This window comes from Ochotona curzoniae, unplaced genomic scaffold (assembly GCF_017591425.1).
Source record: "Ochotona curzoniae isolate NIBS_2020 unplaced genomic scaffold, NIBS_Ocur_1.0 contig_43, whole genome shotgun sequence".
NCBI classification, from domain to species: Eukaryota; Metazoa; Chordata; class Mammalia; order Lagomorpha; family Ochotonidae; genus Ochotona; species Ochotona curzoniae.
The window spans coordinates 2,325,457-2,350,641 of NW_024466218.1; the positions used below are offsets into that span (position 1 = coordinate 2,325,457).

Below are 25,185 nucleotides of genomic sequence, written 5' to 3' on the forward strand. Positions count from 1 at the left end.
TCCCTTGTTTATGAGATTGTCTCAGGTGTTGGGACAGATGGGTCACAGTTCAGGCATCCTACTGATGCTAGGTGTGCGGACAGGGACCTCATGTGGGTCTCATTGGGCAGTACAATGCCTAACACCTGCTTGTCAAAACATACAAAGCCATGAATGTATGAAAGAATACCCCGGTGCCTCTATCACCTGACCCTCAACACCGGCCTGGTGGGATGTAGAATCCTGATCATCCATTCTAGGAGACCATGTCTCATCTTTTTTCTTAAGTTTCCTGAATACAGTTACAGCCTTTGAATGCCATAAGGCCCTATGACACTGCTGATATTTCAGCCTAACTCTAAATCCAGGAATGCTTAAATGCAAACAGCCCGCTGGGCAAATCCTCCTCAGGCAGCAGGAACACACAGCTGAACTGCATCATCTCCCAAGGGTGAGAACCACCCATTCTCTTTCTTTCTTTTTTTCTTTCCTGTTCCAATTTGTGTGGTTCCAAGTGCTCAATAATTGGTATGGCTTTGCCAACAGTCCTTTAGGCCAGCTGGGGAATAACAACCATTCACGTTCCTCTGAAAGTTGTAGATGTGAGCGCTGGGAATGCTGCAGGGATTTAGATGGTCCTGTGACAGGCGGTACAAGTCACAAAGTGCGAGCAAGTTGCACAAGGAAAGTGAGTTATGTTGCAGTGTTTGCTGTGAATATTTATCATGCCCATCTCATTATATAATGCCGGCCATGTTTAGAAATCCCTGCGCTGTTTCTTAGTTCAAGTACTGTTTTCATCCTCAAAAACAATTCTGTAACAAGCACTGCAGCAGGAGGAAGTCTCTCCCACATTGAAAAGAATCAAGTGCAGTGTGAAAAGCTGCAACTCAAGAAAAGTGGACAGCTTGGACAATAAGAGCCTTGTTTAGGCTGTACCAGTGTGTATTTGGCGATTTTGCTAAAGCAGAGACAAAATTTACGGCAAAGCAACAGTGGTTTATGAATTTTCTCTAAAGTAGGCATTCAGACACTACCAACTCATTATCACAACAGAGACCTGGTTGGCAACGATGATTAATTTCAGTCACCTACTAAAACCACACATACTAAAACCACACCTTTGCACTTATTTTTCGGTTGCTTGAGCATGAACGTCTAATCGTCAAAATGAGAACCGAAGACGCTTTAAAGACTTAGTTTATAATTCTTGATAATTAGGATTCCAGCATTTGGGCCCCATCCTGCTGCTGACTGGGTGGGTGGGGTGCGAGCTGGGCTCCCAAGAGCGGTTCTGCAGTTGCTGGAGTCCCGTCCCCGCGCCCACCACCTCGGCTGCCTCGGTCCTAGCCGGTAGCACGAGTCGAGATGAAGTCGGGGGTGTCACGGGCGCTGGCCATCCCGGATGGCAAGCACTCGTGGCCAAAGCTCCTGGCCGCGGCTAGCCTGTCTGCAGCCTTACGGTGGCTTTCCCCACGGACCAGGCGGAGTTGCTCGTGTCCCTTCCTCCGCGGCGCTTCCCTCTAGACTTCCAGGTCCAGGCCTATCGGGGCCGCGCGTGGTCCGAGCGGCCTCGCGCGCGCTGGTCCGGGGACGCGTGTGGGGACCGGGCGGCGCGCGGGGGCTGCAGGAAGCGGGGGATAGCGGCGGAGGCGGCCGCTCGGACACCGGCTCGGCTGGGTTAAAGACACCCGGAAACGGATCCGATTCGGTGGCCGCGGGAGCCAGCGTCTAGGAGAGAGCGAGGGCGGCGGACGGACGGCTGCTGAGTAATCCCCCGCCGCGCCGCAGCCCTGCCCGGCTCCTCCCTTCGCGCCCCTCCCCGCCCCCGCCGCCCGCTGCGCTCGGCTGGGGCAGGTGCAGCCGGGCTCCGGGCGCGCGCGCGCGGGGCCGCAGCAGCCGCTGGCCGACCTCGCCCCAGCGACAGCGCTGGGCCTCGCGCCCCATGGCCGGCTCCGAGCAGCAGCGGCCGCGGCGGCGGGACGACGCAGACTCGGCCACGGAGGAGTCGGCGCCCCTGCAGGACGCCGAGCTGGCCCTGGCCGGCATCAACATGCTGCTCAACAACGGCTTCAGGGAATCGGACCAGCTTTTCAAACAATACAGGTGACCCGCGCGCCCCTACCGTCCGCTCGCGCGCTTCCACCTGCGACTCCGCACCCCAAGGCCCCGGCCAGCTGTCCCTCGGCCCTGAGCCGGTGCCTTTCTTCCCTCTCCAGCCCACCCTCTCTCCGCTGTGTTCTCGCTCCCCGGGACTCGCAGCACTCCCCTGCAGCATCGCTGCACTTTTTGTCCCAGCCTCGCCCTCTCCCGGGCTGGGACCCCTTTGGCTACCGCTGCCCGGGCCCGTTAACCCTCCGACGCTGCGGCGAGCCCGGGATTTGGCGGGGCGGCCACTCGAGCTCACGCGCTGCGGGGCACCCTTTGTACCGCGGAGCACACACGAACTCAGCATGCCGTGCCTGGCGCCTCGCGTTGCTTTCGCGTCATGGTGCGCTCCAGGCGCTTGCATTGTTTGGGAACAGACATGCATTTAAGTGCCTGGTCGTGCAAGAATTTCACCACCTCAGCCCAACTCTGCTCTAAAAACTCATTCTTCCAAATCGTGCTATCTCCCAAGTAAGCGTGTTTATTCAGAATTCCTCTAACTTCCAGAGAGAAGGAAGGGGGGGGGGGCTTTAAAAAATACGTAAATGTGAAAGGGAACATATATGTGTTCTGTTGGTTTTTTTCTCTCTCTCTTTAAAAAGATACAAAAGAACTAAAACCTGGTAGTTTCTTTTGTAGATATGGGAGGAGCCTTATCCTTTTGGGGACCAGAGTCATCATTCTCTTTCTCATTGTAACGCACAAGTTCGCGATTTGCCCTTGGCGGGTTGACAACGCAAAGGGCTGCGGAGGAGGCGCTGCGGCGACGCAGCCTCTGGAGTTTGGCTGGAGTGCCAGCGCCCATGTGCAGTTGGTGTGGGAGCGCAGTTAGCAGGGAAATGACACTGAGGTGCTGACGCCTGGGGTTTTCACATCTCACTGGAGGGCGCTTTCTGCTCAGCCCAGCTCCCACAGGCTTCCTGGCCCAGCAGGGCACTTCTCACTCAAGCAAGCGATTTGACTTTTAAATGAGCTTCCCCACACCTCTTGCCCCTCCCCGTTGGGGGCTGTAAAGAAAAACTTGGCTTTACAAGGTGTTTTATTTTTCAAGCGTGCAAGCTCCCAGGTCAGGCTGGAATTTCCTTAAAGCCTATTGTTGATGGAAGCTTTAAAAGCTTTGTTTATCTCATGGACTCTTCTGTAGTGGGTCTTTTTTTTTTTTTTTTAATCTTCTGGAATTTTTTTAGCCTTTAGAATGTCTTGTGTACCGGGCTCTGACTTTGGACCTGCAGTTTTGTGTCCTAAGAAAGTTGGGTGGCTGGAGACCTGAAGATTTCCATCACTGATTAGTTGCTGAGAGTTGGCCAAGCGAATTGCAATCTATCTGGTTTTGAAATCTTCTGAGACATTTATTTTAATGGTCCTCTCCACTCCCCACTCTCAGCTCCTTCACTGCAACTGTAGCACATTTAAACTGCTACCCTGTGGTTGCCTTTCTGTTCAAAGTAAGAAACCTTTGCCGCCTGTCCCCCAGTGGTGTGCAGTGCACAGGAGGCAGGGCTGGGCCACAGCAGCCTCATCAGGGACCTACGTCATCTTACAGGTGTTTTGTGAGTGAGCCTGTGTTGCAGGGACGTGATGGAGGTGTCCAGACAGGCTTTACTGTTTATGGCTGGGAGCTGGAGCGAAGTGCTTGTGTTTGGGAATGGGAACTGGAGATAAGGAAGGGAGGGAAAAAAATGCTGTGGTACCTGTTCTCTGCCAAGCACAGTGCCAGACAGATTTCCTTATATGTTCTCACTGTTCACGGCGGGGGGGTGTAGCTGCTCCTGACAGTCCCACAGGGAGGAGCTGAGATTCTGAGATGCAGCACTCCGCTTCTAAATCAGGCACTCTCAACTTGCCTGTTCTGCCTCCTTCATGAAATGTGTTACTTTGTGTTGTCTGCCTTGTGACTTTATTTTCCTGAGTGATAGGAAGGGTGGTAGAGGGTGATGGCATTACCCTACTAGCCTTCCCTCACTCCAACTGTTTAGTTTGTGGTATAGAAAGTCACTTAGTCTTCCCTCTTTGCCAAGTGTGGTTCTACTCTCTGCTAAAGCACAGGTGTGCAGAGGGGTGGCCAAAAGCCTCACTCCAACTCCAGCTACGAGGGTTCCAATCCCAGTATTGCACTTTTGTAGCTGCTCACTTGGGCTTCTCAAAGTTTGTTTCTTTGCTGAGAGGAGTAGCAGATCTGACCCCCATGGCGTGGCTGTTGGGATGAAGAGCTCCAACGTGAGGTGTGTGCCCCAGGGTGAGCCCTCACTACATACCTGCTAGCTTTTGTGCTATTAAGCACATTAGCCTTCCTGTCTAATCCTTTGCTCTCATCTCGACTGCAGAGTTTGCAGGTGACTTGCAGGTCACTTTCTATATTCCAGCTGAAAGATTTAAGTGAGAGTAGAATGGTGGCCACATTGGGTTGAAACAGTTAGAGGGTGGCCAGCATGATTGACAAGTACAAAATTGTAGTTAGGAGGAGTGACAAGTCCTCTGTTGGGTAGGAGTTAGAGAGGCACACTAAGTTACTGCACAGTAAGGTGGCTAATAATAATAGTAATGTGTTGTATTTAAAAAAGCAAATAAGAGGATTTTGCATGTTTGTACCACAAAGGGCATGATGAATATTTAAGGAAATAGGTATGTTTGCCCTTATTGAAAGTTATACAAGGTATTCATGCACTGAATCACAGAGATGTGGAGTTTTTAATGTGTCAGTTACAAAGTTAAAGATCCTTAAGTTAAAATTCTACTGTGTATCGGAGGACTTCCCTTCCTGTCCCAGCATTGCATGGCCTGCTGCCCGGTTCAGCAGGTGACCAGTGTCTGTGCAAGCCCTCTGGCCCAGTTTATCTGCAGCAAAGGGTTTGACCAGATGGTGTTGGTCTTCTCTTCCTGGTAAACTTTCGGCTGCCCCTTTGTTACAGGCACATACTTTGTTTCTGGCGTTAACAGTTTCATTTTGTTAAAGCTTGAAGGACATCTTCTCCTGCTGCATCTCAAAGGCAGGATGATACAGGATTGATCAAAGGGAGCTGACATTTAGCCTAGTGGTTCAGATGCTTCTGTCCCACATAGCTGTGCCCAAAGTTCAGTCTCTTACACTGGCTCCTGACTCTAGCATTTTACTAATGCAGAACCTGGGCAACAGTGGTGATGGCTCAAGGAATTAAGGTTCTTGGTACCCAAGTGGGAGACCTGAATTGAGTCCCCTGATCTTGGCTTTGGCCTGGCCCAGACCCTGCTGTTATAGGCATTTGTTAAGTGAACTAGTGGCTAGAACAATTCTCTCTCTCTCTTTCTCTCTCTCTGTTTTTCTGCCTCTCTGCCTTTTGACCAAATAAAAATTTAAAGTTTTAAAATTCCATCGCTAACTGCCTTATGAGAAATGGTTGCTTTATAGAAGCAGACTGTATGAGCAGAAGTAGGAATGGTTTACATGAAGGTCATTCTGAGTGGGAAATCTGATTCCGTAGTTCAGATATTGCACATGTTAGAATTGGAAATGTCAGCACAGTAGAGGACTTTTCTGGCCTCTACCTCTGTCATGATGGTAGCAATAATGCAGTGACAGGCTGCCCCATCAAGGAGATATTTCCCCAAATACCGGATAGATGTGTGCTCCTTTGGGGCCTTTTGAGTCCAAGGGTATACATTTGCAAATTCGTGATATCTGCTACCTGAACTCGAACTCCTGATCTTGGTCTTTGGGCTCAATGTTCTAATCCAGCAGAACACACACACACACAGGTTGTGACCCTTGGCTCCTCATGCACACAGTAAAATACACCATGGGTTATGCACACACAGCAGGGACTGAATTTTAGTGGATAAGGTTGGCAGGGGTAGGGAGGTAGAAGCATGTGGCAGAGGCCTGTTTTGCAGTGGTAATGGTGTCTGAGTGTCAAGTCGGGCACATCCCAGTCAGGTGTGTGGGTAGGAGCTGGGAGGAGCAGGGGCAGGAGGAAGGAGAATGTGAGATGTCCTGGAGGCGACAGGTGAGCAACCTGCCTGGCACCATGAAAGGGCACTGGGAGAAGAGGGGTCAGGTCTGTGAGTTGGGGTGACTGGACTTGCACATCCGACGGCTCATTCTGCACCTGCTGTTTCTTTCTCCCCACTGCCTGGCCTATTCTGCTTATGAGTCAGTGCTGTTTTATTGATACATTGCCACCCAGTGTCTGGCCAACTCACTTTTCCCCGTGAGCCTGGTCCACAGCATGGCCATCACAGCTGTAATGAACTCCTGCCTGCTTGGGGGCCTCTGGGCCCTAACGTCACCATCTTTTCTCTCTTTGGCTCTTTGAGATGTTGCTCAAACCAAGGGACTGGAAGGAGAGGGGAAGTCACAGAGCTGTGAGGGGCTGCTGGCGCAACAGATCTTTCCTTTGCTACTTCTGTAGTCCTTATGTTTAGGCTCCCTTCTTCCACTGGAGGCCTCTGTCCTGTCTCCTGCTCTGTCTTGACACCTGCAGTCACTGCTCCTGCCAGTACCTAAGAGTCCCTGGCTTCCTGTATCATCATAATGTTGTATTTAGGTAGTGTCAAATCATCATATAATGGTTTTTATTCTGAATGTGCCGTGGTAACAGTATGCATGGTAATGCATATGTCCTGGAGATAGAATTAGCATATAGTTGGAGATCCATTTTAAATTCTAAAATGGCAAAAGCATATTAAAGATGAAGAACCAGAGAAGTTCACGGTGGTGTGTATGAATCTGTGGGTCCTAAATTGCTGCAGTTCATGGCACATGACAAAGACATGAGATTTGGTGAGTGTGTTGACTATGGGGCCAGGACTCCCATAGGAATAGTTCATTGTTATCTCAGTGGTTGGCAAACCTTGGCTTATGGACCAAATTTGGCCCGCTACCTGTTTTTTGTAAATAAAGTTTTATTGGAACACAGCCTGATTCATTGGCTACTTTTGCACTGCAAATTCAAAAAAGAGTTATTCTCGTCAAGCAGAGGGTCTGAAAGCCTCACATGCCTACTCCCTAGCCTTTTGCAAAAAACAAAATGAAAGCCAAGAAACAAAAAAGCTTGGTTCAGCCCAGGGGCTTTTCTGGGAAGACTTACAGGCGTGTGTGAGAAGCACTGGGGCAGCAAGTTCTCTGAGCCTCCAGACTCCAGAGAACAGCACTGATGGGCACCTGCAAGGCACTCTTGTTTCTGGATACTCGGGCTGCTCAGACAGGAGCTATCCCTGCACGTGTCCTCAGGGGAGTGAGTCTGTGACACAGAAATGCAAGGCAGGGAGAAACAACAAAAGCAGAAACGGTTGAAGGAAACAGCCAGAGCAACTGGCAACTCATCCGTTGCCATTCTCCACCCTGCTCAGTTCAGTGTTGTGTTTGTGAAAAAGCTCATCTTTTTCCCCCCTTCCATCCATCACACTATTGGAAAAAGTCCCAATTAAATACTCATTAAAGATTCATCTGGCTTAATTGAGGTTCTTTGAAAAACGCAGCTGCCTGTGGAGTGCTGGGAGAGTTCAGAGGAAGTAATTAGGAAAGCAGAATACCTCTGCTGGCATGTGTGTTTGTATGTACTTTCGTGGAGTTTGAGATGTAAACCCTGAAAGAATCTCTTTGCTTGGAGTCGTGTCTGCTCTGCTCACAGGTGGCTTCTCCTAAGGTGTTCATGAGCATCCCTGGCCGGGGGAGTTCTGATAAGGGTAAAAACAAAGAGGGGGCAAGACAGGGAGCAGCACTTTGTGTTCTAGTTGTGTGAAACCATTTGAAGACCCCCTGAATACATGTGGTATTCCGGGATTCACACAGGCTGCTGTGGCTCCCAGAATAACCCTTTTTGCTCCCAGTCTCCTTTGCCAGGGAACGTACGCCTACGTACTCAGCAACAGTGGGGACTTTCAAGAAAAGCTGATACTGAAAAAGGCTCACGGAGAGCACATGTGGGAGAAGCAGGGAAGCAAGGGACCGTGTGGGAGAGATGAATTGACCTGTTGTTTCAGAATCACGTCCTGTACTACTCCATGCCTTGGACCAGGATGGGGTTTTGTCGGGAGGAGGGTCTCTCCTAGACAGAATGTTCTGTCCTAGAGAGCAGCCCCTCCCCGCCCCTTCCCTGCAGCGTGGCTTTGCATGATGTCACTAACCTGCAGGCAGCTGTGGCCTGAAAATGTTAAATGGAACATTTCAGAGATAAGCAATGTATACATCTTTCTAAAGTATATTATAGTTGCTCTGCTTCATCCCTAGCTACTATTGTTCACGTCATACTGTGGCTGAGTTGGAAATGAAGCTTTTTCTTAGTTATGTATATAATGGGTGGGGCAGAATCCTGGTATATGTAGGATTTAGAGACATTTGCAGTTTTTGCCATCCACTGGGGGTCCTGGGTAAGGGGGCTGGCTCTGCCTGTTTCAGCCCTTTCCACATTGCCAGCACCCTAAATCCATGCATACGCCTACAATTTGGTCCAGTTTGGATTCAAACTGAGCTGAGCCTTGAGGATAATGCATTCCAGTTCTTGACAAGTGTCTGTTGGCTAGGCATTTTTATATCAAGTTATTCAGAAAGTTGCTGTGCAAAGTATAGAGTTGGACTCCCTGAGATCAATGTGGAGATGGAGACAGGGCTTTTCTTGAATAAAGATGGTGGGCAGGTGGCCCCGTGCTTTGCCTGTGCTTGCTAAGCTTGCTTTCCTCATGTCTTGTTACTTGCTTAAGAATTTCAGAACACAGGAGTCACGTACCAGAGAGCAGGTAGCAGTTCCCTGCCTTACAGGAAGGCTGTAAGTTACACAACAGAAACTGGAGAGTAGGAAGTGTCTGTCTCGGTTGACATCTGTGCTCCCGGTTGAGTGACTGCTGGGTGTGGGGTAAGGGGGAGCGCATGGCTGTGCTGCAACAGGTGTTGCTTACCTCCTGTTTGCATTCAGACACTCCTCACATGAGCTGCTTATGCCCTTCCTCCTGTCCAGAGCTGGAAGATAGTGAAGTCCCTGGTTGGGGTGGCTTGTCCCCCACCCCATCATCCATGTCCAACCAAGCTGCCAGCCAGGGCTTGCTAAGTGCCAGGCTCCCCACAGCTGGCCTTCCCTTGCCTGCTCTCCCCTCCTGCCCCCTACCATGCTACCTCACCAGCTCTGGGTGTCTCCTTTTAGCCTCAGGCCTGGCAGCAGGTATTGGCCCTCCTGGCTCTGTCACTGGTCTTTGACAGAGAAAGGCATTTACACTGCTGACATAACTCCTGTATCAGTGGGCACACCACCCCCTGCCACCCGGAGGCCACCTCTGAAGTCGTCAGACAGCTCCACCCTCAGGGAATAGGCCGCCCTCTTCTCCAGTCTTAGACCACAGGTTGCTGCCAGCCTTTGGTTAACCTAAGGCCCAGCCCTTGGGCCTGGCATTTGCTCCCCTCTTCCCTCGCTGCTCTTCATACTGCCTCCTCTCTCATGCTGTGTGGAGAATTGTGTGTCATCCAGTGAGTTGTGAGAATCCTCCCAGCTGAGCCTTTGTGCAGCCTGCCTAAGAGAGGAGAAAGGCTCTGAACACAGCAATGCCTGGGCTTGCTTTCCAGGCCTTCCCTGCCTTCCCCGCCTTCCTCAGGTTGCTGGGATTGTGTGGGGACCAACATGTGTTATAAAGCAGGGCTCCTCCCTTTTATTTGCCAGGCAGCAGGTGTTGCCCATAAGAACCCTGCAAGTCCTGTCTGCTCATTGTCCCCTCCCTGGCTGACACCATAGGGATGTCTCTTGACCCAATTTGGGATGCTCCAGAGAGGCCCTCAGGGGATGCTCTAGTTTCTCAGCAGCAGCTAAGGAGCTCCTCATCCAGTTCTAGCAACCTTTTTCTTTCTGGGTGCCCCAGGCTGCTTGGCTAAGTAGAGGGGTTGGTAGAACCAGGGTTACCACAGAACACAACTGGGCTTTGCCATGGTCTTCCAGTTCGGTAGGGCCCTGGCCTGGGCAGGGTAGCTCTGGGGACCACAGCTGTCCTACTGAGCTGAGTTCAGTCCTCCCACAAACAGGAAACCAGCAGGCTTTCCTCTCTCAAGAGCTTTCATCCGTCATTTCTCTCCCAGGCGGCCCCCTGGCTGTTGGTGCTGCCATGTGCCCTGGCATGAGAAGGCACAGATGTAACTGTCAGGCCCCAAGAGTCCCGGGTTCAGGAAGAACCTGGGAGAACAGGGAAGTGGTGCTTCCTAGCGAGGCAGCTCTGCACTGTGTCAGATCCCCCAGTACTCTCTGTAGGTAACAGTGAATTTGTAAGTTACCTGATCCTTCAATGAAGAGAGTGGGTGGAATAACCTATTGACACATGCAATGAATGGAATGGCCAAATTGTATTATAAAAGCGAAGTGAAAATTCATCGTGGAGTGCACGCATGGGTATAAAATGCAAATACTCTGCCAGCCTCACCAGAAGATACAACAGGAGGTTGTCATGCACTGGCTTATGCCATCATTTGGAGTGCCTACATCTCATTTTGGGAAGCCAGTTCAGCTATTAACCCAGCTCCCTGCTGTTACACCTGGGAAGGCAACAAAAGGTGGCCCAAGGACCCCTGCCATCCATGTGGAGAGAGACCCCGGTGGAATTCACAGTCCATGGCTTTGGCCTGGCCCAGCTCTGGCTGTCGTGGTTACTTGGAGAGTGAAGCAGCAGATGGAAGATATCTTTCTCTCCATCTCCCTCTGTTTTGTGCATACTGCCTTTCAAATAAGTAAATCTTAAAAACAAGAGAAAGAATCACAACCAATATATAATATTCATGATATAAACTTCAATATGTTATAAATTCTTAAGATTATTGGATGCCAGTAATGCTATACATGTATTGATTAAATTCATTGGTATCCAATATTTCATATGTTCAACAGTTATGAAGCATATTACCAGGAGCCTTTTGCGTCCCTGTTGAATATCAGCATGTGATAGCTACAGAAGCAGATTGGCATCGTGCTTGGCAGTTCATATCCACAGGCAGTGTTTACTTTTTGGTGACATGATTTTCTTCCACTTGTGAAAAAATCCTGATAAAGTAGATATTTAAACTCTGTAAGGAATACAGCCATTTCTCTCCACATCTGTAGATTCAACCAATAATGGGTCAAAATACTCTGAAAAAATTCTATGGGGCTGGCACCTTGGGATAGTAGACTACGCCTCTACATGCCAGTGCCAGCATGCCGTGGGTGCTGATTTGGGTCCCTGTTGCTTTGCTCCACTTCTGATTCAGCTCCCTGCTTGTGGCCTGGGAAAGCAGTGGAGGATGGCTCAAGTCTTTGGGACCTTGGGACCCTGCATCTGTGAAGGAGACCTGGGAATCTCCTGGCTTCAGATTGGCGTAGCTCTGGCCACTGAGGCCATTTGGGGAGTGAATCAGTGAATGAAAGGCCTTTCTGTATCCTCTCTTTCACTCTACCTTTCACATCAAAAGAGATCTTTAAAGCAAAAACGAAGTTCTATAAAGCCCTGGGAAGCAAAACTTGAATTTGCCGCACCTCTGAGTACTTTACTGAATCCCCGTGAATGGAGTGAGATACGAGTGTTGTGTTAGGTGCTGTAAGATACCTGGAGGTGAGTTCAAGTATACAGGAGGATTTGTGTGGATGCCATGCACATACTATGCCATTTCTCATCAGGCACTTGAGCATTTCAGAATCTTGGTACTTCCTGTGGCGCTTGGAACTAACTCCCTGTAGCCATCAGAGGACATTGTGTTTTATGGGTGAATGGAGATAGGTTCTAGAAATGAGTAATGACTGGTTCTTTATTCATGTGAATTTCAGATGTTTCAGAGTGGCATAGCATGGGAGACAGTGTACTAGAAGGTGGCTCACACTGCAGGATGCCTTGCTGCCTGGGCCCATTATATACATTTGCCATATCACTCACAAAAGGCCCCATAGGTTTTCTTTTTTTTAAAGATTTATTTTTATTATTATTATTTTTTTTTATTGGAAAGGCGGATATACAGAAAGGAGAGACAGAGAGGAAGATCTTCCGTCCAATGATTCACTCCCCAAGTGAGCGCAACGGCCGATGCTATGCCAATCCGAAGCCAGGAGCCTCTTCCGGTCTCCCACGCGGGTGCAGGGTCCCAAAGCTTTGGGCTGTCCTCGACTGCCTTCCCAGGCCACAGGCAGGGAGCTGGAAGGGAAGCGGGGCTGCCGGGATTAGAACCTGTGCCCATATGGGATCCCAGGCGTGCAAGGCGAGGACCTTAACCACTTGTGCCACTGCGCCGGGCCCCCCATAGTTTTTCAAAACACCTCTGCTGAGAAACTCTGAGCTCAGACCTAGGAAGTTTAGGTGTAGGCTCAGTAGCTGGATCCCTGGGGGTGACGACTTTCTGTTAGCCAAGTCAGGCTACGGGAAGGGGAGAGGCGTCCAGGCTGGCCCTGGTGTTGCTGAAAGAGGGCGTAGGTGGCCTTGGATGCGTCTGTCAGCACACGGGCTAGGCTGAAGCCCGGGAGGAGGTCCCTGCAGACTGAAGAGCCCAGGCTGGGCCCCACAGGTTTCTGGGTGCTCAAAAGCAGCTTTCCCCCTCACACACACATTGCTTCTCAAGTCCAGAGGGCTCCTGAAGGGATGACAGTATTGTCACCCTCTGTTGTCTCTCGCCGCAGGGCTGGAGAAACAGTGAGGGCCCTTCCCATCTGTCTTTGCAGTGCAAGCGCTAGCCTGTGGGACTTATGTCCCTCTGGCATCAGAGAGACTTTATTCCCCAGGTCTTGCTTTCCTGGCCCTAGCAGCACTCAGGTTTTCCTGACTTTGAAGTTCAGACTGTATACTGGCCTGCATCCTTCCTGGGAAGTGGATTGTGCACACCAAAGCAGTGTTTTAAAAATTCTTTTAAAGGTACAAATCCTCAAGAATGAGGATGTAAATTATCCTGAAGAAATACAGCCCAAGGGACCACCACAGAAGTGAGTTTTTTTTATTGGTTTATTTTTATTGGAAAGGCAGATTTACAGAGAGGAGAGGCAGAGAAAAGTTCTTCTGTCCAATGATTCACACCCTAAGTAACTGCAATGGCTGCAGCTGAGCTGATGTGAAGCCAGGAGCCAGGACCTTCTTCTGGGTCTCCCATGCAGATGCAGGGTCCCAAGACTTTGGGCTGTCCTCGATTGCTTTCCCAGGCCACAAGCAGGGAGCTGGATGGCAAGTGGAGCAGCTGGGACGTGAACCAGTCTGCGTGTGGGATCCTGGTGTGTGCAAGGCAAGAATTTAGCCACTGAAACATCACTTGAAAGTTAGTCCTCTACATGATGAGGGGTAACACCAAGGACTTTTTTTGGTAACTTCTTAGTAGAAACAAAAGGTCCACACGGTTTGTTACAGAGCTTTCCCTGATCCCAGCCTTAGCAAGGACAGTAGCTGCATCCCATAATACTTGTGAACGCAACCTGCTCTTGCAGGCTGGGTTGCGCCAGAATTTTCCTTGCTGGGTGGGGCTTGATGGCACTGGCCAAGGTGCTTTCGCTTGCCAGTGCTTGCATGTGGGTGGCACTTGCCACACTCTCCCCTGAGGCCATTTGGTCATGTTGATAAGTGTCTTTTGCTTTGAAATTGCGCTTTCCACCTCATCCCCGTAGCCCTTCTCTCTACTTTAATTCATATAAATTATTCATGCATGAACTAGCTTCCAAAGAGAAACAAATTTGTAAATGATTATATCCTTATATCTCTATCACAATCTTTGCTGCTTTTAAAATGGAGAGAGAGAAATGATGTTTTTCATCCAAATTGAATTTGTGACATGACAAAATTGAACAAAGAAGTGGTGGGATTAAACTGAAAGCCGTGCTGGTGGGCCTCTTTAAGATTGTTCCCCCTAGGATGAGTCACCGCCCAGCCCAGGTCCTGAGTGTTTTTGCCGCCTCTCATTTGGAGCAGTGAATTGCAAAATGGCAAGTTCTGTGTTGTCAGCTCTGAAACAAGAAAGAACTTGATAGCTTTGTGTCTTGCAAATCTTGCTAGACTTCTTTATTTAGGTCTGCGATAGAAGCATGTTGAATTCATCAGCTGCCTGCTTGTCTGACGTGTCTCTTGAATGATCCCAAGACCAGCTTTTCTAGTCCTTTAGTTCTTTGCATAATTGAACTTCTGACTTTGTTCCACATCTTACCCAGGTTTACATCAGTTTAATTGCTCAGAATTTTTTTGAGATGTATATATTTTGCTTGAAAGAGTTACTCTGACACGCACACACACAGAGGGAAGCAGAGATGAAGATATCTTCTATCTATTGGTTCACTCCCCAAATAGCCTCAATGACCAGGACTAGGTTGGTCCAAAGCTGGGAGCCAGTAGTCGCTTCTAAGTCTTTCATGTGGGTCCAGGGTCCAAGACCTTGGCCATCCTCTGCCACTTCCCCAGGCCATCATCAGGGAGCTGAATCAGAAGTGAAACAGCTGGGACAGGAACCAGTGCCCATATGTGATGCCAGTGCCATAGGCAGGGGATCAGCTGGCAATGCTACTGCACTGATCCTCAGAATCTTTTGAAAGACATGGAATGCCGGTTGCTTCAGCTATCAACCGTGTGGATCCAAACGCTGTCTGGTTATTTCTGTGTTGATGGTTGATGAGACATACATTACTTGGAAGAATGATCAAAATGTATTAACTGAGCCAGAAATTACTCTTCCTGGGTCCTCCATGGTGGCATTGTATGTAAAGATGCTACCTGCCACACCCACATCCTGTGTGAATGCCCATTCAAATCCTGACTGCTCCACTTCCGACCCAGCTCCATCCTAAGGTACCTGGGAAAGCTGCAAAAGATGGCCCAAGTGCTTGGGCCCCTGGAGCTGCATGGGAGACCTGAAAGAAGCTTCTGGCTCCTGACTTGAGCCTGTCTCAACACTGGGCGTTGTAGCCATTTGAGGAGTAAACCAACAGATGGGAGATCTTTTTCTTTCTCCCTCTCTCTCTCTTTCTTGCTGCCCCCTCCCGCCCCCTGAACTCTGCTTTTCAAGTAAATAAATAAAAGCTCTCAAAAATAAATTATTATTCTTGAAATAGCACAGGAAAAAGGAAAAGGAAGGGAGGGGGTGAATAATTTAGCCAAGTGTTGGAACTTTCTGTGGCAAAATTCTTAGAAATGTTTTATTCTGGAGAAATTGCTAGTGCAATTTCTTTCGTCATTGTGTCGTGTTTAGGATCTGGGCTGGGCCTGTGAGCGGGTAATTGAGGAGAAGTGGAAATTGGGAGATTTTCTCTGGATTGAAAAAAATGTTGGGTTCTAAGAAGAAACAAAAGCTCATCAAGGAGCTCTCGGCAGTTAAAACTGTATGTTAAGATACCCAACAATAGTGAGGGGAACTCTGAGGGAACTTCTTTGCCTGTGCTCTGCCAAAACCAAAGGAAGATGGAGATGGCCTGGAGCATAATGACCACCTCTAGGATGCTCTGGGTTTGTTTGTTTGTTTTTTTAAAACTAGTTACTGAAATTTATGAAGAAGTTAGTGCCTAGAGCTTCGTTCTGAAACACCTTGTAATGGAAAAATAGAGCATCCTAAAGACCTAAGTGATGGTCTGCAATCAGTGTGGTTGAATTGCTGTGCAAGCAGGAGTGTGCTTAATCCCCAAACTATTGATGCCGTTTGCAGATGATTGCTGCGTCACAAAGGAATTTATTAGAACAAGGATGAGAAAATAATGAAAACATCCTGATCCATTGTACTACTTAAGAGTCCTCCGTGAAGGGCTTTTTCATTAGGTGATGAAATGCCATCTCGAGTGTTCCCCGGTTGCTTCTCAGTGCCATCTCCAGGTGCCAAAAGCAGTGATTGAGATGCTTATCTGTTTGTGCGACTCAAGATAGAGAAGGAGCTAATGCTGAAGAGGAAGGAAGATATTTGATACACATTAGTGGCAAATGAAGGAAAAAGAAGTTGAAGCTGAAGCTGAAGGGTTCATTTCAAAATAGGTCAGTTGCTGTAAGTGACCTTCAGGGTTTGATAGTATATGAGTGGGAGGGAAGGAAGGCTGGAGAGGAACTGAAACAAAGCTAGGAGCCTGTCAACAGGCTCTTGATCTTAGCTGGAATGACTCCTGCACAGAGAATGACGCTGAATGGGGATCCGGGATCCGGTGGGTAATAAGTGCTTTCTGTTCATGAGTCCTTGTGTCCTGTGCATCTCCTCTCAGATGCCATTTCTCTCAGCCCAGTGGATAAGCATTGATATCATTATCACGTTGCATGTGACAGAGCTAGACTGTCCTGAGCCCCAGTTAAAAGGATGAAGAAAAGGTCTACCCCTGGCCGGAGTGTATGCTCTTGAAACTGCTGTCTCCAAAAAAAAACTCTCTTATTAGACTAAATAGTGTGATGTGGATCTAGCTAGCATGGGCACCGTTCAGTTGTTACTTCTGAGCCTGTCATCCTGTATGATTCCAGTGCTCTCCAGCTCGGCTCACGGCACCTCTTACAACTGGGCTTTACACACTCAGCCTAAAAGGATCTCCTGGCACCTCCTTTTAACTCTCCTCTGTGCCTGCCAGTTTAGCTCCCAAGTGTCTGTTGAGCCCATCCACTGCTAACTTGGCAGATGCACTCAGATTAAGGATTTTGAAGTGGGTAGGTAACCCCCCTGGTTATGGGTGTGCGTGTTTGTCTTGGTCTTGTGAGCTGATTGCAATCACATGTATCCTCAGAAAAGGGAGGAAGAGGAAGATTTTCACACACAGGGGAGAAGGCAACAGGAAAACCGAGCAGAGGAAGACAGGTTGCAAGGCACTGGCCTATGAGATTGTGGGATGTAGAAGGCAAGGAAGGGGTTTTCCCCACAGGCTGCAGAGAAGCAGGCATAGCCCAGCCAGCACTTTTGCCTTTCTGGCCCCAGCACTGCGAAAGAATACACTGCTATCATTTTAAGGCACCCAGTGGTGGGTACCTTAAGAGCAGCCACAGGGAACTAACATGGCCTCCCACTGCTCCTAGCATCAAGGCCACAACCCTTGGTGTATCTATCCAGTGACAACTCATCTAGCATAGTTTTGCCCTTGGACTGTGACCTTACTCTTTTTTCTGCTTATAATCCTCTTATTGTGTTCTTTCGAGGCTGTGACCGTTCAACGCCAGCTAAGCTCATGATATAAAGTAAATTCATGGTCCTTGCATTTTCAAAAAGTCATCATCAAAAAATATGGAAAGTGTATTTATTTCATCTTTAAAATGATTATTTATTTCATCTTTAAAATCTTATTACATCTTTAAAATTATGTATGGATTTCAAAAATCTTTTTGTGTGACTGGTGTGGTTCCACAGGTTTGGCTGCTGCCTGTGTCTCTGGCATACCCCACTTCCCTTTCAGCTCTATGCCTAATGAACATGGGAAGGCAACAAAAGCTGATCCAAGTGACTGGGCTCCCGTCATCCCTGTGGGAGACCCACAGGAAGCTCCGGGTCCTGGTTTCAGCTTTGGCCAGCCATTTGGAGAGTGAACCAGTAGGTGAAAGACTCTCTCTCTCTGTAACTGTCTTTGAAATGATCATTAAAACTTTTTTTTGCATCAAGTAAACATTTTCTTTAGTTCCATTCTTTCGTAAACATTTTGAGGAAACTCATATGTGGTGGTTTATGTAAAAATGGAACAATAAAACAGCTTATAGTTGACAGTGGTTTGGGAGTTGACCCTTGGGAGTCCGTATTAACCTTCGTGTAAAGCATCAGCACTTTGTCCATTTGCACCATTCCAAGGCCTTATCTTGCGCTGAACTGCACATCTTTTCCTTTTTAACCCCTAGCTACTACCGTCTTTCTTGTCTCCTGGGATACTCCCATGGTAAATACATATTCATAGAAATAAATACTCTGGGGCCCGGCGCGGTGGCGCAAGTGGTTAAAGGTCCTCGCCTTGCACGCCCGGGATCCCATATGGGCACCGGTTCTAATCCCGGCAGCCCCGCTTCCCTTCCAGCTCCCTGCCTGTGGCCTGGGAAAGCAGTCGAGGACGGCCCAAAGCTTTGGGACCCCGCACCTGCGTGGGAGACCCGGAAGAGGCTCCTGGCGAGACCCGGAAGAGGCTCCTGGCTTCGGATCGGCATAGTATCGGCCCGTTGCGCCCACTTGGGGAGTGAATCATCGGACGGAAGATCTACCTCTCTGTCTCTCCTCTCTCTGTATATCCGCCTTTCCAATGAAAAAATAATAAAAATAAATCTTAAAAAAAAAAAAAAAAAGAAATAAATACTCTGTAAAATTACAAAATTGGAAAATTGTAAGAGGGAACAGGCCAACAAAGATGAAGGGCAAAAAGGAAAAAAGGGATCATGATGAAAGTGAGGTTTGAATCAAGTATGAATTGGAGGAATAATTAACCTGGAAATGTTGGCACTATTCCAGAGACTGTAACTGATGCAGCCACAGGCATTTTGTGAAAATGAGTTTAGTAACGAACATGAGGAAAGTGCTTGTAAGGACAGAAGATGAAGGCGTCCAAGAGGAAGTGACATTGACCTAAACAATTTAAGTTAAACTTTTGGAGAGATTTTCCAATGTTGGAAACACAGAGGCTAGACTATTGAGCACTGACCACAATTCAAAGCATGGTAGAGATATACTCATTGTGTATAACAAATAAAGTCACAGAAAATTGAAGCTCTGTCCAAACTATTTGTTATAAGTCTTTTGTGAAAAAGAAACCCTTTCATGTTTCTAGTGTTTTAAATTATATCCACTGAATAAATATCCTGTTAACTTTTTCATTTCCCTATTTGCTTATAAATAAAAGTCTGAGTTCTAAGATTATGTTTTTGGTTGCGGGAGTATATATGCAAAATACAGTTCACCACTGTGACCATTTTTAGATGTTCATGGACATTGAATGCTTTGTCTTGTGTAGCTGTCACCAGCATCCATCTACCACTTTTCTCATCTCCTACACTGAAACTCTGCACCCATCAGTCTCTGATTTCCCGTTACCTCCTCCGTGAAACCCCTGGACCACCATGCTACTTTCCATCTTAGTGAATTTCACTGTATTAAATACCTTGTATAAGCAGAAGTAGTAGACACTATTTACCCTTTTGTGATTGACTTATTTCACTTAGCATAGTGTCATTAAGATTCATTCATACTGTCACATGTGTCAGAATTTCCTTCCTTTGTTAGGCTGCATGATGTTCCGTCTCTGTTACACACACACACGTACACACATAGAGATACACACGGTATATTTTGTTTGTCCTTTCATTTACTAATAGACAGTTGGCTTGCTTCCACCTTTTGGCTCTTGTGAATAGACCTGCTGTAAATATGGGAGTCAGAATACCCATTTGGGCAAAATTGGGTCCAAGCACCTTGAATCATCATCTGTTGCCTCCTAGGATGCATTGGCAGAAATCTGGATTTGAAGGAGAGTAGCCAAGAAAGACTCAAAGTGGCCCTCTGACAAGAGATGCAGGTGTCATCGCAAGTGGAAATGTAACTGGCTTCACAACAACACCCACCCCTGGTCTTGATCTTAAAGGAAAAATCTTTCAGTCTATCACCATCAAGAATGATGATAGCTGTGGTTTAATATCTTGTTATCAGTCACAGGATGAGTATGATGTTCCCAGTTATTAGTAAACTTCAATTTGCAGGATTCCACTTTTTGCATGGTTCATGGTATGGTTTCACAATAATGTATAAAGTGGGGTTTACAACATGTAGTGCTCATAGAATACTTTCCCCCAAGAGCTATGCCCCCGTGGGTAAGAACCCTAACTCCTCAGCTCCCTGCCATGTCCCTGGCTCCTAGCCTAATGTCTGGCATATGGTCGGGGTGCTCAGTAGATGTTGGAAGAATGATTCTTATATTCAGTGTGAGGTTTCCTTGTGCCCCCCTATCTTTAAATGTGTGGATTTCTTGTGATGAATATTTGTCCAGATTGTGAGAATGTATAAATAATTTGCAAAAAATTCAAAGAGGTGTACATTATGGAAAAACGGTTGCATGGATTTCAAAATGTTTTTCTGCAAAATGAACATCTTTTAATCCCACTTTTCTACAACTTTTTTTGTAGAGATTAGACTCTGTTTCTAATTTCTTCGTTAGTATTTTATTTATTTGCTCTCATTTTATTTGAAAGGCAGAGAGACATAGTGACAAAGAAAGCCCTTCAGTCTGCTGGAACTCAGTCCAGGTTCTCCTCCTACGCAGGTGACAGGGACCTGAATACTTGAGCCATCCTCTACTGCCTCTCATTAGCAGGAAGCTGGGTCAGACTCAAACCAGGCCCTCCTGTTTCCCAAGTGGTACCTTAACTGCTGTGTCCATCACCTGCCTCTCTCATGTGTTTGAAGTCTTGTGTAGATGAGGCATTCTGTGTGGGACTGACTGATTCTAGCAACACTTCGGTGTTGTCTGTAGCACTTGGGCACCAGATGCAATCCCTTCTGAAACACAGCATGCAGTAGAAGACGGTAAGGAAGTGTGGTTGCTGGCCGGGTTGCTATTGCGCTCACAGTGCTACAGGCTCTCTAAAGGACTGTTTTACAAAGATGTGCAACTGCAGAGGGCACAGACCTACTGTGGCTCAGGTCAAGAGCAAAGACATTTCAGTTCTTTTAATTCTGCAGTCTGCATAGTTCTTCAGAGCCTGAGGCCCATAGAGACACAATGGAATCTGTTCTGGTGGTACCGTGTAGTCTTGGTTCCAGGGTAGTTCAAGTACATGTTCGATGCAACATTTCGCTGATCCTTTTTTTCTTTTTAATAAATCCATTTACTTGAGAGACAAAGGCAGACAGAAAGAAGTCTTTCATCAGCGGATTCTTTCCCCATATGCTTTCCCAAGACTAGGCCAGGTTGAAGTCAGGAACTTGGGACCCCACCCTGGTCGGCCACGTGGTAGGCAGATTCTGAAGTGTTGGAGTCACTACCTGTGGCTTGCTGCCTCCCAGGGGTTAGACCAGCTGGAAGCTGGAATCCGTGTCTCATCATTCAAAACAGGCTCCGTTGAATGGGAATGTTTGTTTAAAATGGAATTCTTGTGATTTTTTACTTATGTGTTGTCTACCGGCTGTGTTGGGTCTTGAGAGCAGCGACTGAGAGCCCCATTCCAGCCCCCAAAGAAGCACGTCTGATGAGAAAGGGCCGTACAGCATGTGCTGTGATGAGTGGCCCTGGGAGTGGTGATGGAAGCAGGTGGCTGTCAGTGTGGGCTGCCACAGCAGATGGGAAAGAGTGGAGGGCTTAACCAGCTCACCTAGGTAATTGGGGCTGGAGGTCTGAGATCAAGATTGGTGATGGCATCTGCCTAACTTGCAGGTGGTCACTTTTTAAAAAGTATACATTTTATTTCTTGAAAAGCAGAGAGGTTTTCCATATGCTGATTCATTCCCCGTGCCAGGTCTAGGGTGACTGGCCCAGGTCTAGGGTGAAAGCTGGAAACTCCATCCAGGTCTCCAACTTGGGTGCAGGGCCCGTCAGCTGCTGCTTCTTACAATGTGCGTTAGTAGGAAGCTGAAATCAGGAACTGAACAGGGGACCCCAGCACTCTGATGTGGGATGTTAGTGTTCCTAGTAGCATGGCTTAACTAGCTAGACGCCACTGCCATTTACTGAAAGAGAAGGGATCCAGGAAGAGGAACATGTTTTTAAGGATTATGTAATATGACAGTTTCTTCACTGATTGTCATCCATTGAGAAATGTTACACTGTGTATTTTAACCCTCTTCAGTGTGTCATATTTGATATTGAAAAAGGACTTGAAGCACCTTGTTGAGTATGTTAGAGGCCTCTAAGCTTCTGTGATTGGCAACCACTGATAATTGAGTTAAAGCTAGACCAATAAAAATACAGTAATATCCAGTAAACATTTTGTTCTAACTTTTGATGTTAGGCCAAGGCTAGTCCTTTGATTGGGTGTGTTTGTTGGCGTAATTTCCAGTGTGCCTTTCTTGCATAAGTCACCCCTAGATTGCATTCCTGCACTTTTCAAGATCAGGGGTCTTTGAAGTGGAACAAGAGGTCGGAGTCATTTGCAAAGCAGTATGGGCCAACGCTGCTTGTTTTGACTGTTATCTCACTGTCACCTGATTCTGCAGCACCTTTTATCTTTTGCCAAAGTTTTTCAAAGTATTTAAATATATTTCTCACAGAGGTTAACATTTTTTTCATGCTCCTATTTCAGCTTTTGAATAATAAACAGCAAATTATATAATTGCAATAACAAGGGCATAACGCACAGCATGATTGTGAATAATCACGAATGACTCTTCAGTAAGCACACAGCTTAACTAATAAGCATGAGAGAAAAGCCTGCTAGCTTGAGTGTTCTAGGTGAAGGGCATCTATTTCTCTCCTGTAATGTTGGTTAATCCAGAGATTTAGATGGTTGGAGATTGGTAGAATTTCTTTCTTTCTCTCTTTCTCAGTGTGTGTGTGTGTGTGTTTATAAAACAGAGACAACTTTAGACATCATTGGCAAATGGTGGCACTCTGTTTTGGGGGACTACTTTCTAAATTACTGATTAAGTTTAGGAAAGATATGTCAGGTGATATAGATTATTAGAATTGTTGCAGTGCATGTTCAGAATGGAATTGGTGTTGTTAGATATGGTATCAAAATGAAATGGATGGAGTTCAGGTAATAAGGTGGGGTGATGATACTAGGGACTGTTGGGTAACAAGAGAGAAGCAAGATACAGTATTTTCCTATAAAAATCAATGTTGTTTCACATATTTATAATTTCTTAGTCTCCTAATGACATCAGTTATAATTATCATTGCTTCAAAGCGAGTCCACCTAGCTTTGACTTGCTAAAAGCACAGGCTAGTATTGCTTCCAGAAGAGCCTGCACATACCCCTTGTGGCAGGAACTCGGTCTTGTTCTCTTGATGACAGGGTCAGCATTGATTGGCTAACACAGGAAGACAATGCTGGTGGCATTTGAGAACACTTGGCTCCTTGCAGCAAGCCTGGGTCTAACAGATCTCTGGTCTGACGCGAGTCAGTGCCCAGCCAGTGCCCAGTGGCTTGTTCATAACACAGCAAAGAAGACCAGGAGTGTGCCTGCCAGGTCAGAGTACACTCAGCAAATGTGCAGAAAATTCTCTGCGGTGTGGGCCAGCAGCCCTGTTGACTTGGATCATTATGTTGTAATTGTGAAATAGCTTGAAAATCTTTGTGTTCTCATTCATTTCCCTGATTTTCCTTCATTATTTTTTTCTAACAATTGAGCCTTTTAATATGTTTTTAACATTTCTTTTGAAAGTTTATTTAATTGCAGTATAAAAATATAGGAGAAAGAGAGACTGAGTCATCTCCCATCTGCTAGATTTACTACTCAAATGTCTGCGACAACTGGGACTGGCCATGCCAGTGTTGGGAGCCAGGAACTTAATCCAGGTTTCCTGTGTGGGTGGCAGTGACCCAAATAGTTGAACCATCACTGCTGCCCGCGCCCCCAGGATCTGAATGAGTAGAAACTTGGACTCATGAGCCAGAGCTAGGATCTGAACCCAGGACTTCCAGTGTGATGAAACTGGTGACCATAAGGCAAAATGTTCATCCTGAACGTAGTGTTTTAAAGGATTTGTTATAGAACCTTTGCCTTAAAAAATTTAAATATACAAAAAGATCGCATAGTATAAACATGCAGCTGCCGTTCCCATTCAGTTAACAAGTGTTAACGTGGGCAGGACTCCCTGAAGATTCTGAGAGGGAAAAAGCTTCAGATCCAGTGACTGTCCCTGGGCAGCCCAGTGCAGGTCCATTTTCCTCTTTCCCCATTGTAGAGGCAGGTAGTGAGTCAAGTAGGCAGGTGACTTTCCGACCCATGCATTTCTGTCATACATTTCTGCCCAAACACAGCATTACAGAGGCTTTTATTTTCAGCTGTGCATGAGTAGCCTTTGTAATTTGCTGCTTTCACTCCTTGTGTTAGTTTTGTCATCTTCTCATGTGGAGCTGTATAAATCATGAGACATCATCAGCGCACTGAGATCAAGCATTTCATGATTTCAGTGTGCAGTGTACTTTTTCACTGCTCCACTCTGCTTTCTCAGGATCCTTACCAGTGCCTCAGGTCCCTCTGTGTACGTGGTGGTCTACAGTGTACAAACTGTTGTTCGGGTGTATGTCTAGTCTAGACCTGGAATGACTTGGTTTAGGGATCGGTGATACTTTAGGTTGCTTGATCCCTTGCCAGGGCCTTGTGGGGGTTTCTCTTTTCTTCACCATTGCCTCTAACCCCACATGTGTCTTATTTTATTTTAATGTAAAAAGACTATTCAGGCAAAAATGAATTTGCCATATATTGTACACAGCATGAAGAAGGGGTATGCCTAAGGACATTTAGAATCGCAGGGTTGTTCAAATAGCCATTGACTGATGACAGCCTGTGTGCTGGGGCATTGTGGAAGCTTCTGGGATGGCCTGAGAACAGGACTTTAGATTCTCAGGAAGATGCACAACTAATATGAGCAAAAATGACATTTTGAGATTTGATTATTGTTTATAGCCCTTTTCCTGTACTGAAGAAATGTGGTTTTTCTGCTGGTGCCTGATGAATTCTGTATTCACTGGAGGGTTAAGCTTGTGATTGTGAAAAAATTTTTAAAGGAGGGAAAAACGGAGAGTGGGAGGGAAGGATGGAGGATAGAATGGGAAATGTCAGTATGCTCCTAGAACTGTACGTATGAACCACCTGAAATTTGTTCCTCTTACATAAACTTTAAAACTTTTGTTTTAAAAGAAAATGTATTACAGCACCCGCAGAGTCAAACATGTTAGTGATAAAATAAATGAAATCACTTGAAAGGAATAAGACCTGGTCCCTGCTCACAAGAAATTTATAGAGTCTACCTGGGATTGTACAATACAAATAGATATGAAACACAGACTTTTATGAATCAGCCTTAGAGTGATAGGAAAATATATGATATATAGAAATACCTTGAGGGACCAGCACTGTGGAACTGTGGTACTAGCATCCCAAATGAGTGCTGGTCCCACTGTCTGTTCCTCTACTTCTGAACCAGCTCCCTGCTAATGTGCCTGGGAAAACAGCAGAGATGGTCCAGATACTTGGGCCCTTGCTGCCCGTATGGGAGACCTGGAAGAGGCTCCTGGTTCCTGGATATGCCTGGCCCAACCTGGGTC

General features: G+C 47.0%; 1 protein-coding gene across 1 annotated transcript in view; it reads left to right on the forward strand.

The window, feature by feature from the left end:
• Positions 1-1,924: 1,924 nt before the first annotated feature.
• The window catches only part of TTC39C (tetratricopeptide repeat domain 39C), a 79,055-nt gene continuing 55,794 nt past the window's right edge, over positions 1,925-25,185 (forward strand). The window contains exon 1 of the mRNA XM_040984804.1: positions 1,925-2,085. Coding sequence (XP_040840738.1) covers positions 1,925-2,085 — 161 coding nt within the window. The remainder of the gene's footprint in view (positions 2,086-25,185) is intronic.